The sequence below is a fragment of the Sinohyriopsis cumingii genome, chromosome 17, assembly GCF_028554795.1.
Source record: "Sinohyriopsis cumingii isolate HCF-2022 chromosome 17, ASM2855479v2, whole genome shotgun sequence".
Taxonomy (NCBI): domain Eukaryota; kingdom Metazoa; phylum Mollusca; class Bivalvia; order Unionida; family Unionidae; genus Sinohyriopsis; species Sinohyriopsis cumingii.
In genome coordinates, this window is record NC_142977.1 from 109,689,696 (window position 1) to 109,705,972 (window position 16,277).

Below are 16,277 nucleotides of genomic sequence, written 5' to 3' on the forward strand. Positions count from 1 at the left end.
GTAAACAAGTAAATATGGAATCCGACTAAAATTTCAAAGAAACTGCACTTTAATTCTGTGAAAGTAAACCAAATATGTCAAAGTTAATTTTTAAAATCTGACAGTGTCAACATATACGAAGGAACATGTTGTTTGTTCACGATTTACTAAGGACTGTTCCAGTAAAACACAAATGGGACCCAGGAAAGGCACTTTTAATGTGGGGTACTCAACCATAGATGTGATTTAGAATTGATATCATTTTAATATGAACTTTGTGAAATCAAAGTACCCTGGCATATATTTTTTTTTAAACTGCCTTCCCTGGGTACCTTTTATGTTTAAATGGAACAGCCCACACGTGAAATTGGTGGTTTCTTCTTGAACTTGCACTCTGAATGCCCCCGTTTCCATGCTTACAATGAAACTGTTCCTTGTAATGTCATACTCGAGCCATTTTAGTGGTGTGACATTAATAAAGAATAGAACTTTTCATAGGGAACTTCCTAAATTGTCAGATCTAAATGCAGTTAAGTCGAGTTAATATGAACTGTTTATTTAAATGACTTTGCAATTGTGTGGGGCCTGATACACGTATTATTCTTTTAAGTCTTTTGTTAATCTGAATTTTCCACATGGCTTATTTTCTGCAGGCTGTTTTACTTTTAAATACTACTGTTTATAAAGTATATATAATATCCAGTAAATCTTAAAACTGCAAGGTGTGTGAAAAGGATCCAAAATACATGTTAAATTCGTACATGTACCTGTAACAAAAAAAATGTCATAGCTATTGTTTCAGAGGATTGTTAAATCTAACTGTACACCTACACCATGCATGAAAAAATTGGTAGGCAGAAGTTATCAAAAGTATAAAAAGCATATTCTGAAATTTTTTAAAACAGGACAGTGATGCCTTAAGTATAGTATCAAATAAAAACTAATGCGTTAACTGTAGTGTACAACAGCGCACTGTTATGAAATAAATTTGTGTAATACAGAAGTTTTACAGATATTAAAGGCATGAAATGTTAAGTCTTCAAACAGTTGCTAGTCAATGTACATGCTGTGTCATGACATAAAAGATACAGTTCATAGTTTTGGCAATCAAACAAGAAAGTCAACAATAAAAAATGGACTTTTATTGAAGTATTTACCTAAGACTGAAAATACTTTAAAGTCCATGAACATACATTTCCAAATTTTCTTCTTTGGAAAATAAACTTGTATACAGCTGACAGATCAAAAAGCGCATTTCATAAATGGCTTCATTGATAGGACTCATTAAAAACAGAGACAAATAAAATGAAAACATTACGGGTAAATATATAATTCTACCATTGTATTATTAAAACTTTTGAATAGGTTAATTACATATAAAGCACATACAATATAAACAAGATGTACAAGAGTATCAAAACATTGTGAATAAATTATACCCAATTTACTTTCTTGCCATATGGCCCAAAGGGCAAACATCTCTGTGTTTGCTTTTGTGATGTATATATGATGAGAAAGTATACTGGAAAATAAAGGCCGAGAAATGTACACCTAAATTTCAGTAATAATTAAAGCATACATTATAAAAACATGTACACCTTGAGAACAATTTTTCTTGAACACATCACTGAGAATTTGCCCTCTGTGTTGTTGTTATAAATAAATATTTCTTGACAGACTATGTACTTGTGTGACTGTTCCTCAAGGGAAATTATGCATTAATAACAACAAAATTCTCTGCAACATTGCTAACAAGAAAATAACACACATATCTCCAATCTTGAGCATTACAACATCATTCCCCATGCATTCAGACCATACTTGTCTGTAGTCATAGCGATACTTGGCAGATTAACATTTTGCTTGATGAACAAAGAATAATTAAGAGAAGGGTATTAAAATAACACTTAATGATGGTTCAATCATCAGTGAAATAACCATATTTATGTTGTAATGTTATTTTTCCATGTTTTGAATGTAAACGTTTTTAGAAAATCATTCTGTTTCATTAGGCTTGATATATTTCTTATGCTGCTGTTAGATATGACACATCATCAAGTCACTGTGCTATCGATGAAATTATTAATAACCTTGAGCTTGAAAGTAGTTCAAAATTGCCACTATTTACATCGGAGTTTTTTTCTAGCATGTAACACAGAAGGTCCAGGACATTCTGGTTGCCTTCCCATGAAGACTTTAAACTATTCTGACTTGATTATGACCTGAAACTGATTAACTACACGTGTTGCACATTTACAAGATATGAAATTCCCCTGAAAGGAGAGACAACTGAATATATATATTGCCATGACATTTTGCAATAGAAAGTCTGAAAGTCTGTTTACAGAAACTAATTTAAAGTTTTACAAAGGAAATAAAACTGCCTGATTTCCTCAAGGAAAGTGAGTTATGATCATGTTGTGTTTTGGCTTTTGATAAATTTCTTAAAGTCTTTCATAAATTTCGGGCAAGACATTTTAATATTTGAAGACTCAAAAAGGGCACAGCATCCATGTTTCTCGACATACAATGCAGTCAGTTTCAGCATGCAACAAGACATGATAAGTTTAATAAATTGGAAGCTGGCATCTTCCAAGTTAGAAAATAACTGATGGAAAATAGTATGCTATATGCTGTATTTCACGTGCTACACATGTTTAGCTAAGTAAATATAAACTTCCCATTTCATTTTTACTTGAGCAAAATTGAAAGTTGAGAAATATATTTGAAAATTATATAACAAATATCAACAAATATGAACACATTAACCTACCTAGCATAAACTGTGGAGGATCTATAGAGGACAAAGGGCAATGACATGAAACTAACCCCAACCCATCTAACCCTAACAACAAAAGACAATGGCATGAAACTAACCCCCCAACCCCTGTCTAACCCTAACAAAGGACAATGGTACAGGGTTCATTTCATGAAAGTAACCCCCAACCCCTGTTACCAAAGATATGTTAAACATAAAATCTGTGTGAACAACAAATGTGTAACAGTACATAACTGTAAGCAAAATTATGGGTTTTAAGAATAACTGAATTTAATTCCAGTTACAAGATGAGGGACTTGAGAAATTATGAAACGTAAAGGTTTCTTGATGGAACACTGGTCATAAGAAAATGCATGGACTGATTCTGAAAACAGCTATTGTTTTCCTTCAGTTATTGGTATTTATTTGAAAAATGTGCTGTACTTTTTATTTGCTTTTAATTAAAAGTTAATTTCTTTCCTCTGTAATAAAACTTCTGTGTTTTATTACGCACATCATTTAAATGTGTACTGAGCTTGAAATGAACCCTGATCTCACACATCAAGCCCAATTTGTGAGATCACAGTAGCTGACCACAGCCGGACAACAAATAGCTTGAAGTGTAGTTTAATCAGGCTTCTCAAATTATTATATTTTTAATGCTGTATCCTGTAGTTTAAAATTTGCTGAGCATGAAATGTAACTAAAGCTTACAGTCCTCAAATTCTGAACACAGAAATTTTACTTGGACTAAAGTTAAAATCATAACAATTCAGTATCCTTGGCTCCTTTTTGCATTCTGAATACGACACTATAGTATTTCAAGTTTCACAATTAATGTAGGGGACTTCAAACTTAGGCTTGGGTTTCTTGCTCAAAAAGTTTTGAGAACATGGGATCAGGTCTTTACCAACACAATCCTTGATTTAAATCCCAACTTTTAAGGCATTTGATCGGTCAATTTTAAGCTGGACTTAAAATTTAGCCAATCTTATCACTGGATTCTAGACTTAAGTCAAGACATAGGACCTGGTGGTGAAGTTCAGGCCAGTTCTTATATGAAACATGTCAAAAATGCTACAAATTAGTTCAATATGACTGATGTGTTAGGTTGATATTAAATTGGGCACAAATAAGCACATTTAAAATGTATTTAAGACACATGTAATAGTAACTCTATGTAACAGGTTTAGACTGTGTTTGTGATATGTTTTTTTTTTTTTTTTCATTTATATTGTAGCTGTCCAAAATTTGATGACCTTAGTTTGGACCTTGCATCAATGTCAAAAGTTGTCATTCTGAACTTGACACCCTTGAATGATTCACAGTAATGTGGCGCAGATATACTTGCATAAATAATTTTAGTGCTAGTGCTAGTGCCACTAGCACAATCACAAATATTGTTTGCAACAACGTGATGTCATAGAATACAGTTACAATCGTGACAAATATTGTAGTAAAAATATGTTTCTATTCTAGGAGTCATATTATGTCCTTTTAAGGTAGTCTTTTCAATTTCTCCAATCAGCATGCACCAAATGATGCCATTATGACTTCTGGATGAAAGTGCTTAATACTGATTTTAACTGGTAATGTTAAACACCATACGACCAGCTGCCACAGGGATGTCAGACAACTATCAGGAGAGTCAGATTTTTATATCCCCTTTTAACACTCATGGTTACTCAATTCCAAATGTGCTTGTCTCCTCCACTGCAGTGACCAATTTCTCGAACAACATCTCATACGATGTGTATGGAGGTAGGTCAAGTCTGTTAAAACAAGTATGAGCCCTGCAACAAGAAAAAAAAGTGTTACTTTTCAATTAAGAGATACCATTACAAAACATTAAAAAATTTACCATGATTTGCCATGACTGTACCATGACACTCTGAAAATCAGAAAGGTCCCAACATTTTCACTTTAAGGCTGAGACTGAAGGGAAATGAGTATAAGTTTACGTTTTAACATGGTAGCTGGGGTATATAATTGGCAACTATATTATGTACTGAACCACAGTGCTGCAAGAATGATAGAAAATTTGATGAATGTGTTTGTGTGTGTGTGTGTGGAACAATTGCCAGTCAAATACATATATAGTAATACTTTTAGTTATTGCTAATTAATTTTTTTTTTCACTTCGCATTTTATAGTTAGACTGCTCCAGTGGTTGGAGTGTCTGCCTCAGATACAGAAGGTCATGGGTTTGAACCTGGGATGAGTCATATCAAAGTCTTTTAAAAATGGTACTAACAGCTGCCCTGTTAGGCACTCAGCATTAATAGATTAATGTTAGGATTGGTCGGCCTGGTGTCAGGTTAACGTGAGTGGGTGGGACATCATGCTACATGTCTGCTGCATGATGTCCCAGTACTAGACATCACTATAAACTGCCACACTGCAGTCAATGAATATTTTTAAAAGCTATATTAAAAATCCAAATCACACACACAAACAATTTTATAGTTTTCAAATAATAAAGTTTCAAAGAGGTAAAAAGGATATGATACTAAGTTTCTTGTTTTCCTTATTTCCTGTTGCCATACATCTAAGAGACTCAATTCAAGTACATACACTTTTCATCAACAGAATGTAGAAATTTAAAATATTTTATTTTTAATTTTTTAAAATGTGTATAACTGTGGTCATGTGGTCCATATCTATTCTGCATTATATCCATAATCACTATTATTAATCACTATTATAAAGGGTGTTATGATGAGGGTGAGTTCCTTTTTGAAAGTATAAATCTGAAGTTGCTGACTTTTTCTTAAATATAATAAAACCTATCTTTCTTTTGTTTTAAACATACTTTATTGTCATTTTATTACACAAATTGAGATTCAGTATGAGTTGTCTAACTCCTCTAGCCCCTTTCCCAGAACGTACAAAAATGATCCCAAGATGATATTCATTCTATACAATTTAAGTAGATCTGAAAAGCAAGGAACAACAACTTTGTATAATAAAAGTTGTGCAACATTTCAAAGAGATTCAACATTCAGATATGTAAAGTAACTAAGCAATTAATGAGAGAGAGAGAAAGAGATATGGTAATGGTTACAGGCACTTTTGTCCCTTTGTTTTTTTTTATACAAATTTATTACTTCTAATATAATTTTAAGTATTTAAAACATCTCATTTTGTTGACATATATCTGAACATTTATTACAGAATTTATTTCACCATTCAAAAATGTAGAGTTCAAGGAGTGTGTCTAAAGACAGTGAAAGAGTTACAAGAGTGTGCTTAAAGAAAGCAAGAGTTAGATATGGAGTGTTCTGAATGATTGAGCAAGAGTTACAAGAGTGTGCTTAAAGAGAGCAAAAGAGTTATACAAGGAGTGTGCTGAAAGACTGCATGATTGAGTTACACAAGGAGTGTGCCTCAACATAAAGTTGTCTACTCCAGGAAAACAGCATATAATATTTCTTAATTTCACTGACATAACTTTTATGCACATCTCCAAAGGAAACAATTGTCTGGTTCCTTCAGTGTCCTGTTTTACAATGCTGGTCTATCCAGTGTCCCTCATAGAAAGGTTTACTATGCTGGTCCATTCAGTGTCCCTAATAGAAAAGTTTTACTACGCTGGTCCCTTCCGTGTCCAAGTTTTACTATAATGTTATGCTAACTCGATGAAAGATGACAAGGTACAAAAAGAAGACTTACCTAGGTAGACTGGTAGTGCGTCCCCATTTTTCAATGCAGAATTTCCTGGGACCATTACTCCCTCTCAAGGCAGAGAACCCTTCATATGGAATACTGGAAGTTCCGGTGACAAACTGAAACATGAAAATAATATAATAAATCAACAATATCAGGTATATACATCTATTAGAGATTATCATTTTAAATACTGGATTTAAGAAAATTCATGCCAAAAGGGTGTCCATGGAAACAAATGCCTCCTTTCCAACACAGCAAATAAAGAAGTCATTTCAAGCCACTAATCTGAGAAGTATAGGTTACAACTGAATACAATTTTTGGAAGGCAAAGATGGTTGGTTGACTGATTGTGGATTTTATGGTGCACTTAAAAGAAAGGTTACAGGATAACAAAAATCAAAAAGGTGTATAACCAGTGAGTGAAAGAAACCACAATGATGATATAGTGAAAATATTTGAAGGTTCCCAATAAATGTGGGATGAAGACAAAGATACATTTCTAAACTAAATATCACTTCTACGAAATTAAATGGATACAACATGCAATTCAAATCTGTTGCAAATGAAATAATAATTTGATGTCATAACTGAATTCTGACTCTATTTTTAAAACTTTATCATGAAAAGAGTCAAAGAAACTAAGATGAATGCATAATTTACATTAGGGACCCCGAGTGGTCTAAAGTGCTCTCTGTTATGGATCACTGCCTCTGTCTGCGTAGGTTCAAGTCTTGGATTCGGCCAATGTGGGTATGTGAGAAAGCTTGCCAGTAGCTTCTTGAGGGTCGGTGGTTCTTCCTGGGGATTTCCCGGGTTCTTCCTCCACCATTAATACTGGCCGCCATGTATCGTGTGCTGAAAAATGGTGTTAAGCCCTACAATAACAACAACAACAATAATTTACAGTTGTAAACTTTCAAGAGTTTCTGTAATGATCACTCCTATAAAATTTGCATCGGTAAAAAAGATGATTTGTACAAGACTGAAGACACAAAAACCAGTAAAATAAATCCATTAAGGCATACATGTCACCCCCTCCACCCAAAGAGATATAAACATCATTATGGCTATTAAAAGTGGCAAAAAATTTGATTTGGGTGTAAAAAGTGTAATCTATTTGCCAGTATAATAAATCCATTAAGATCAGGAACATTCTGGCAGAAAATTGTAATACATGTACAGAGCATGATACAAAGATCAACACTGTACAGGTTATGAACCAGCCTGTCTTGAGAACAACCAAATATGAACTGATTTTTGTACTCACTTGAAGTAATCTGAGTCTTCTTTCATTGTCAAACTTCTCCACGGCTGACCAGAACCACTGAATCACAGGCTGCAGATCATGATACCCTGAGAACAAAAGAATTCTTTGCAATCCATGTCTTGATACAGCAAAATCTAAAATCTGGGCTTTTGATATAGCAAATGTCAGATGAGAGTATATCTACAGTGAATGGTCCAGATGAAATGGATGCAATTTTTAATATACTAATTAAATATTATTTGCTCAGACAATCACTGGGAGATTCAATGTCTAGTACTGGCAATTATTATAACGTAATATGTGTGAAAGTATTATTTTCAATAACCTATCACAGACTGCAACAATATGAATCGTCATTCATCTTTTGTTTAATTTTAAAAGAGCTGAAATACTTTGCACGGACTAATGTTGGTTAAAGGAATGCATATATTCTCACATAGTTCCTTCTTTAATATCCATATTAAAACAGGTCATTGGTATGATAAGCATTATTACAATTGGGCATTGCTATAACCAATATTACATTATTATTACAACTGGGCAATGAAATAATAATTCTTATTACAATTGGGCAATTATATAATTATTCTTATTACAATTGGGCAATTATATAATCATTCTTATTGCAATTGGGCAATGATATTATCCATTATTTTTAAAACTAGGCATTGCTATAACCAACATTACTACAACTGAGCATTCCTATAACAATTTTATAACAATTGGGTAAAGCTATAACCTATTTTATTACAAACTGTATATTGCTATAAAAAAATTTATTACAACTGAGCATTGCTATAACTAACATTAACTGGGCATTACTACTGTATAACGGATTTTATTACAACTGGCCAATGCTGTAACCAATTTTATAATAACTGAGCATTGCTATAACCAGTTTTATTACAAGTGGGCAATGATATTACTATTTTTATTACAAATGCACAATCATATAACCAAAATTACTAGAAAAGAAAAACTATAAAACTACTACATTTAAATTCTCAGCATGTCTGCTTTACTTGCAAATTATGTTCATTATTGCTGGTGGTGCAGCTGTAATTGGGAGGTAACTGGCAGAACAATAATCATTACATACTGAAGGTAAAAGAAGTATTTGAAAGCTACAATGTTTTTGTATGTGAATTGGTTGGAAAATGTCTTTTCTTGGCAGACTGTCTGTTAACCATTATAAACAGTGGTGTAATTAAGTGAACACTTTTGCTTAACATTATATATTGCTTTTGGTTCCTTGGGAACCCCAAAATGAAGCTTCTTTAACACCTATCAAAATTCAACTTCACTTTAAGTGAAGGTAAAGAACTCAAAAGGTCAAGACCCTTAATTTAATCAAAAAACTTTTTTTATTTGAATTCTGTGCTTTAGCTGCTTTACAAAGTGACTGCTACCTAGTGAATTCCAATGCAGTTTATCTTCATGCCAAGGAAACTGCAAAAAGATTGTAACACTGACCTGATCTATACTCCGTGTTCTTCCTCCAGTCATTGATGTCAATTTCTATGGTACCAGCAATAACAAGTTCTAATTCACGTGCATCAAACACTGACACCATTCGAGAGTCGAGCACCTAAAGGAAAACGAAATCCATAAAAAGCTGACACAGATTATCAGATGGTTTTTAGCACCAGAAAAAGAAAAACCCATCCCACCAGCACCCCCAAATTTTACAATCTTTTGTGGTTACTGGTGGTAATCAAGACTAAGGATCAATCTAACATTGAAACAATTCTTGATGGTTCTGTCATACAATGAAACAATTCTTGATGGTTCTGTCATACAATGAAACAATTGTTGATGGTTCTGTCATACAATGAAAGATTTCTTGATGGTTCTGTCATACAATGAAACAATTGTTGATGGTTCTGTCATACAATGAAAGAATTATTGATGGTTCTGTCATACAGTGAAACAATTGTTGATGGTTCTGTCATACAGTGAAATAATTATTGATGGTTCTGTCATACAGTGAAACAATTGTTGATGGTTCTGTCATACAGTGAAACAATTATTGATCGTTCTGTCATACAGTGAAACAATTGTTGATGGTTCTGTCATACAGTGAAACAATTATTGATGGTTCTGTCATACAGTGAAACAATTGTTGATGGTTCTGTCATACAATGAAACAATTATTGATGGTTCTGTCATACAATGAAACAATTATTGATGGTTCTGTCACACAATGAAACAATTTTTGATGGTTGTCATACAATGAAACAATTCTTGATGGTTCTGTCATACAATGAAACAATTATTGATGGTTCTGTCATACAATGAAACAATTATTGATGAAACAATTATTGATGGTTCTGTCATACAATGAAACAATTATTGATGGTTCTGTCATACAGTGAAACAATTATTGATGGTTCTGTCATACAATGAAACAATTATTGATGGTTCTGTCATACAGTGAAACAATTATTGATGGTTCTGTCATACAATGAAACAATTATTGATGGTTCTGTCATACAGTGAAACAATTATTGATGGTTCTGTCATACAATGAAACAATTATTGATGGTTCTGTCATGATACAATGAAACAATTATTGATGGTTCTGTCATACAATGAAACAATTATTGACGGTTCTGTCATACAATGAAACAATTATTGACGGTTCTGTCATACAATGAAACAATTATTGATGGTTCTGTCATACAATGAAACAATTATTGATGGTTCTGTCATACAGTGAAACAATTATTGATGGTTCTGTCATACAATAAAACAATTATTGATGGTTCTGTCATACAATAAAACAATTATTGATGGTTCTGTCATACAATGAAACAATTGTTGATGGTTCTGTCATACAGTGAAACAATTATTGATGGTTCTGTCATACAATAAAACAATTATTGATGGTTCTGTCATACAATGAAACAATTGTTGATGGTTCTGTCATACAGTGAAACAATTATTGATGGTTCTGTCATACAATAAAACAATTATTGATGGTTCTGTCATACAATGAAACAATTATTGATGGTTCTGTCATACAATAAAACAATTATTGATGGTTCTGTCATACAATGAAACAATTATTGATGGTTCTGTCATACAGTGAAACAATTATTGATGGTTCTGTCATACAATGAAACAATTATTGATGGTTCTGTCATACAATGAAACAATTATTGATGGTTCTGTCATACAATGAAACAATTGTTGATGGTTCTGTCATACAATGAAACAATTCTTTATGGTTCTGTCATACAATGAAACAATTGTTGATGGTTCTGTCATACAATGAAACAATTCTTGATGGTTCTGTCATACAGTGAAATAATTATTGATGGTTCTGTCATACAACAAAACAATTATTGATGGTTCTGTCATACAATGAAATAATTATTGATGGTTCTGTCATACAATGAAACAATTATTGATGGTTCTGTCATACAATGAAATAATTATTGATGGTTCTGTCACACAATGAAACAATTATTGATGGTTCTGTCATGATACAATGAAACAATTATTGATGGTTCTGTCATACAATGAAACAATTATTGATGGTTCTGTCATGATACAATGAAACAATTATTGATGGTTCTGTCATACAATGAAACAGTTATTGATGGTTCTGTCATACAATGAAACAATTATTGATGGTTCTGTCACACAATGAAACAATTATTGATGATTCTGTCACACAATGAAACAATTATTGATGGTTCTGTCATACAGTGAAACAATTATTGATGGTTCTGTCATACAGTGAAACAATTATTTATGGTTCTGTCATACAGTGAAACAATTATTGATGGTTCTGTCATACACTGAAACAATTATTGATGGTTCTGTCATACAATGAAACAATTATTGATGGTTCTGTCATAATACAATGAAACAATTATTGATGGTTCTGTCACACAATGAAACAATTATTGATGGTTCTGTCATGATACAATGAAACAATTATTGATGGTTCTGTCATACAATGAAACAATTATTGATGGTTCTGTCATGATACAATGAAACAATTATTGATGGTTCTGTCATACAATGAAACAGTTATTGATGGTTCTGTCATACAATGAAACAATTATTGATGGTTCTGTCACACAATGAAACAATTATTGATGATTCTGTCACACAATGAAACAATTATTGATGGTTCTGTCATACAATGAAACAATTATTGATGGTTCTGTCATACAGTGAAACAATTATTGATGGTTCTGTCATACAATGAAACAATTATTGATGGTTCTGTCATACAATGAAACAATTATTGATGGTTCTGTCATGATACAATGAAACAATTATTGATGGTTCTGTCATACAATGAAACAATTATTGACGGTTCTGCCATACAATGAAACAATTATTGACGGTTCTGTCATACAATGAAACAATTATTGATGGTTCTGTCATACAATGAAACAATTATTGATGGTTCTGTCATACAGTGAAACAATTATTGATGGTTCTGTAATACAATAAAACAATTATTGATGGTTCTGTCATACAATAAAACAATTATTGATGGTTCTGTCATACAATGAAACAATTGTTGATGGTTCTGTCATACAGTGAAACAATTATTGATGGTTCTGTCATACAATAAAACAATTATTGATGGTTCTGTCATACAATGAAACAATTGTTGATGGTTCTGTCATACAGTGAAACAATTATTGATGGTTCTGTCATACAGTGAAACAATTATTGATGGTTCTGTCATACAATAAAACAATTATTGATGGTTCTGTCATACAGTGAAACAATTATTGATGGTTCTGTCATACAATGAAACAATTATTGATGGTTCTGTCATACAATGAAACAATTATTGATGGTTCTGTCATACAATGAAACAATTGTTGATGGTTCTGTCATACAATGAAACAATTCTTTATGGTTCTGTCATACAATGAAACAATTGTTGATGGTTCTGTCATACAATGAAACAATTCTTGATGGTTCTGTCATACAGTGAAATAATTATTGATGGTTCTGTCATACAACAAAACAATTATTGATGGTTCTGTCATACAATGAAATAATTATTGATGGTTCTGTCATACAATGAAACAATTATTGATGGTTCTGTCATACAATGAAATAATTATTGATGGTTCTGTCACACAATGAAACAATTATTGATGGTTCTGTCATGATACAATGAAACAATTATTGATGGTTCTGTCATAGAATGAAACAATTATTGATGGTTCTGTCATGATACAATGAAACAATTATTGATGGTTCTGTCATACAATGAAACAGTTATTGATGGTTCTGTCATACAATGAAACAATTATTGATGGTTCTGTCACACAATGAAACAATTATTGATGATTCTGTCACACAATGAAACAATTATTGATGGTTCTGTCATACAATAAAACAATTATTGATGGTTCTGTCATGATACAATGAAACAATTATTGATGGTTCTGTCATACCATCAAACAATTATTGATGGTTCTGTCATACAGTGAAACAATTATTGATGGTTCTGTCATACAATGAAACAATTATTGAAGGTTCTATCATGATACAATGAAATAATTATTGATGGTTCTGTCATACAATGAAATAATTGATGGTTCTGTCATACAATGTCATAAAATGAAACAATTATTGATGGTTCTGTCATACAATGAAATAATTATTGATGGTTCTGTCACACAATGAAACAATTATTGATTGTTCTGTCATGATACAATGAAATAATTATTGATGGTTCTGTCATACAATAAAACAATTATTGATGGTTCTGTCATACAATGAAACAATTGTTGATGGTTCTGTCATACAATGAAACAATTATTGATGGTTCTGTCATACAATAAAACAATTATTGATGGTTCTGTCATACAGTGAAACAATTATTGACAGTTCTGTCATACAATGAAACAATTATTGATGGTTCTGTCATACAATGAAACAATTATTGATGGTTCTGTCATACAATGAAACAATTATTGATGGTTCTGTCATGATACAATGAAACAATTATTGATGGTTCGGTCATACAATGAAACAATTATTGATGGTTCTGTCATACAATGAAACAATTATTGATGGTTCTGTCACACAATGAAACAATTATTGATGATTCTGTCACACAATGAAACAATTATTGATGGTTCTGTCATACAATAAAACAATTATTAATGGTTCTGTCATGATACAATGAAACAATTATTGATGGTTCTGTCATATCATCAAACAATTATTGATGGTTCTGTCATACAATCAAACAATTATTGAAGGTTCTATCATGATACAATGAAATAATTATTGATGGTTCTGTCATACAATGAAATAATTGATGGTTCTGTCATACAATGTCATAAAATGAAACAATTATTGATGGTTCTGTCATACAATGAAATAATTATTGATGGTTCTGTCACACAATGAAACAATTATTGATTGTTCTGTCATGATACAATGAAATAATTATTGATGGTTCTGTCATACAATGAAACAATTGTTGATGGTTCTGTCATACAATGAAACAATTATTGATGGTTCTGTCATACAATGAAACAATTATTGACGGTTCTGTCATACAATGAAACAATTATTGATGGTTCTGTCATACAATGAAACAATTATTGACAGTTCTGTCATACAATGAAACAATTATTGATGGTTCTGTCATACAATGAAACAATTATTGATGGTTCTGTCACACAATGAAACAATTATTGATGGTTCTGTCATACAATAAAACAATTATTGATGGTTCTGTCATGATACAATGAAACAATTATTGATGGTTCTGTCATACAATGAAACAATTATTGATGGTTCTGTCATACAATGAAACAATTATTGATGGTTGTGTCATACAATGAAATAATTATTCATGGTTCTGTCATACAGTGAAACAATTATTGATGGTTCTGTCATACAATCAAACAATTATTGAAGGTTCTGTCATGATACAATGAAATAATTATTGATGGTTCTGTCATACAATGAAATAATTGTTGATGGTTCTGTCATACAATGAAATAATTATTGATGGTTCTGTCATAAAATGAAACAATTATTGATGGTTCTGTCATACAATGAAATAATTGTTGATGGTTCTGTCATACAGTGAAATAATTATTGATGGTTCTGTCATACAATGAAACAATTATTGATGGTTCTGTCATACAATGAAACAATTATTGATGGTTCTGTCATGCAATGAAATAATTATTGATGGTTCTGTCACACAATGAAACAATTGTTGATGGTTCTGTGACACAATGAAACAATTATTGATGGTTCTGTCATACAATGAAATAATTATTGATGGTTCTGTCATACAATGAAACAATTACTGATGGTTCTGTCACACAATGAAACAATTATTGATGGTTCTGTCATGATACAATGAAACAGTTATTGATGGTTCTGTCATACAATGAAATAATTGTTGATGGTTCTGTCATGATACAATGAAATAATTGTTGATGGTTCTGTCATGATACAATGAAATAGTTGTTGATGGTTCTTAATACAATGGAAAGCAAAATTCTTACTAAGCACTTGAGATGTTTCTTTCAAAGGGTTGATAATGATCTTGATACAAATTCACAATGACATATACTGAAGAGAACAAAAATTCCACTGCATGTCGCCTCTCACCTGTAATCTGTGTTGTGATGAAAATCCACTGTATTTGACATGGATAATTTTAAACACAAAACTTGACACTGAATATTACGACTGAAAATGCAGTCAGTGCTAGCAGAAAAGGTCTCTTTCCATCGTGTGCAGACTTTATAAATATACAGACAAGATAATACAGATGCTGTGAATGCACTAGACTTTATTCAAGTTTGATGCTTACATGCTTTAAGCAATAAACCACTGACAAAATTAATTAGTGCCAGTAGTAAGTATACTGAAGCAGCTTGCATTGGATCTATCTCCAGCACTGCTGAATGGAGCCTGCATCAATCTATCTGAATGGAGATAAGATTTCCAGGATTTTATGCACTACAGCAAACAATATTAAGATGTTGTATTAAAACGTCTTGAACATTCTTGCTGATTATGAGATATGATTTAAATCTTGAGATATATCTCGGAAATACGGGCTAATCAGTTGAATAGGTCATTTAGAAGGATGAGGGTAAAGCGTAAAACTTTTGTTTTCAGTAAGTGAAATATACAATTTGCAAGTATCAGTTAGTGAAGACAATTGTTAATGATATTTGTTTTCTGAAAATTCTGCTGCATATCTTGCTCAAATTTCCAACATGCTCAAACTTACGTCTCACTTCTGTGTTTTAACTTAAGGAAACCCACCTCATTAAAGCCCCGTATCAAACTCTCCATTTGATCCGTCACCCCTCGCTCCAGCCGCCATTTAACCATTCTCTCGATGTACTCCTTCTTATTCTTCTCTGTCACTGGGACGGATTTCCCATTTGGTTTGAGCTCCCGTTCTGTTACCTTAAATAGGACAGGCATAGAAACTAAGTTGTATTTTGCCTTAGAGTGTTATTTTTTTATACTGAATATGGTGAGTTAGGGTAAAGAAACATATTTTAGAACATATTCTGCAGTCCACAAACTTTGTACTGGGTCTGGACGTTATGCAGATCCAATCTATATCCA

At 32.1% G+C, this 16,277-nt stretch overlaps 1 protein-coding gene across 3 annotated transcripts in view; it reads right to left on the minus strand.

Annotated features, from left to right (window-relative positions):
- The window catches only part of LOC149779657 (E3 ubiquitin-protein ligase HECW2-like), a 207,852-nt gene that overhangs the window by 2,265 nt on the left and 189,310 nt on the right, over positions 1 to 16,277 (minus strand). For all 3 annotated transcript variants that reach the window (XM_089940469.1, XM_089940468.1, XM_089940470.1), the window contains 5 exons: positions 15,966 to 16,112; positions 9,147 to 9,261; positions 7,674 to 7,759; positions 6,410 to 6,522; positions 1 to 4,530 (listed from right to left, as the gene is read on the minus strand). The exon at positions 1 to 4,530 is cut by the window's left edge and continues 2,265 nt beyond it. In XM_089940469.1, the coding sequence (XP_089796595.1) occupies positions 4,419 to 4,530; positions 6,410 to 6,522; positions 7,674 to 7,759; positions 9,147 to 9,261; positions 15,966 to 16,112 (573 nt within the window). In that variant the 3' untranslated portion in view covers positions 1 to 4,418. The remainder of the gene's footprint in view (positions 4,531 to 6,409; positions 6,523 to 7,673; positions 7,760 to 9,146; positions 9,262 to 15,965; positions 16,113 to 16,277) is intronic.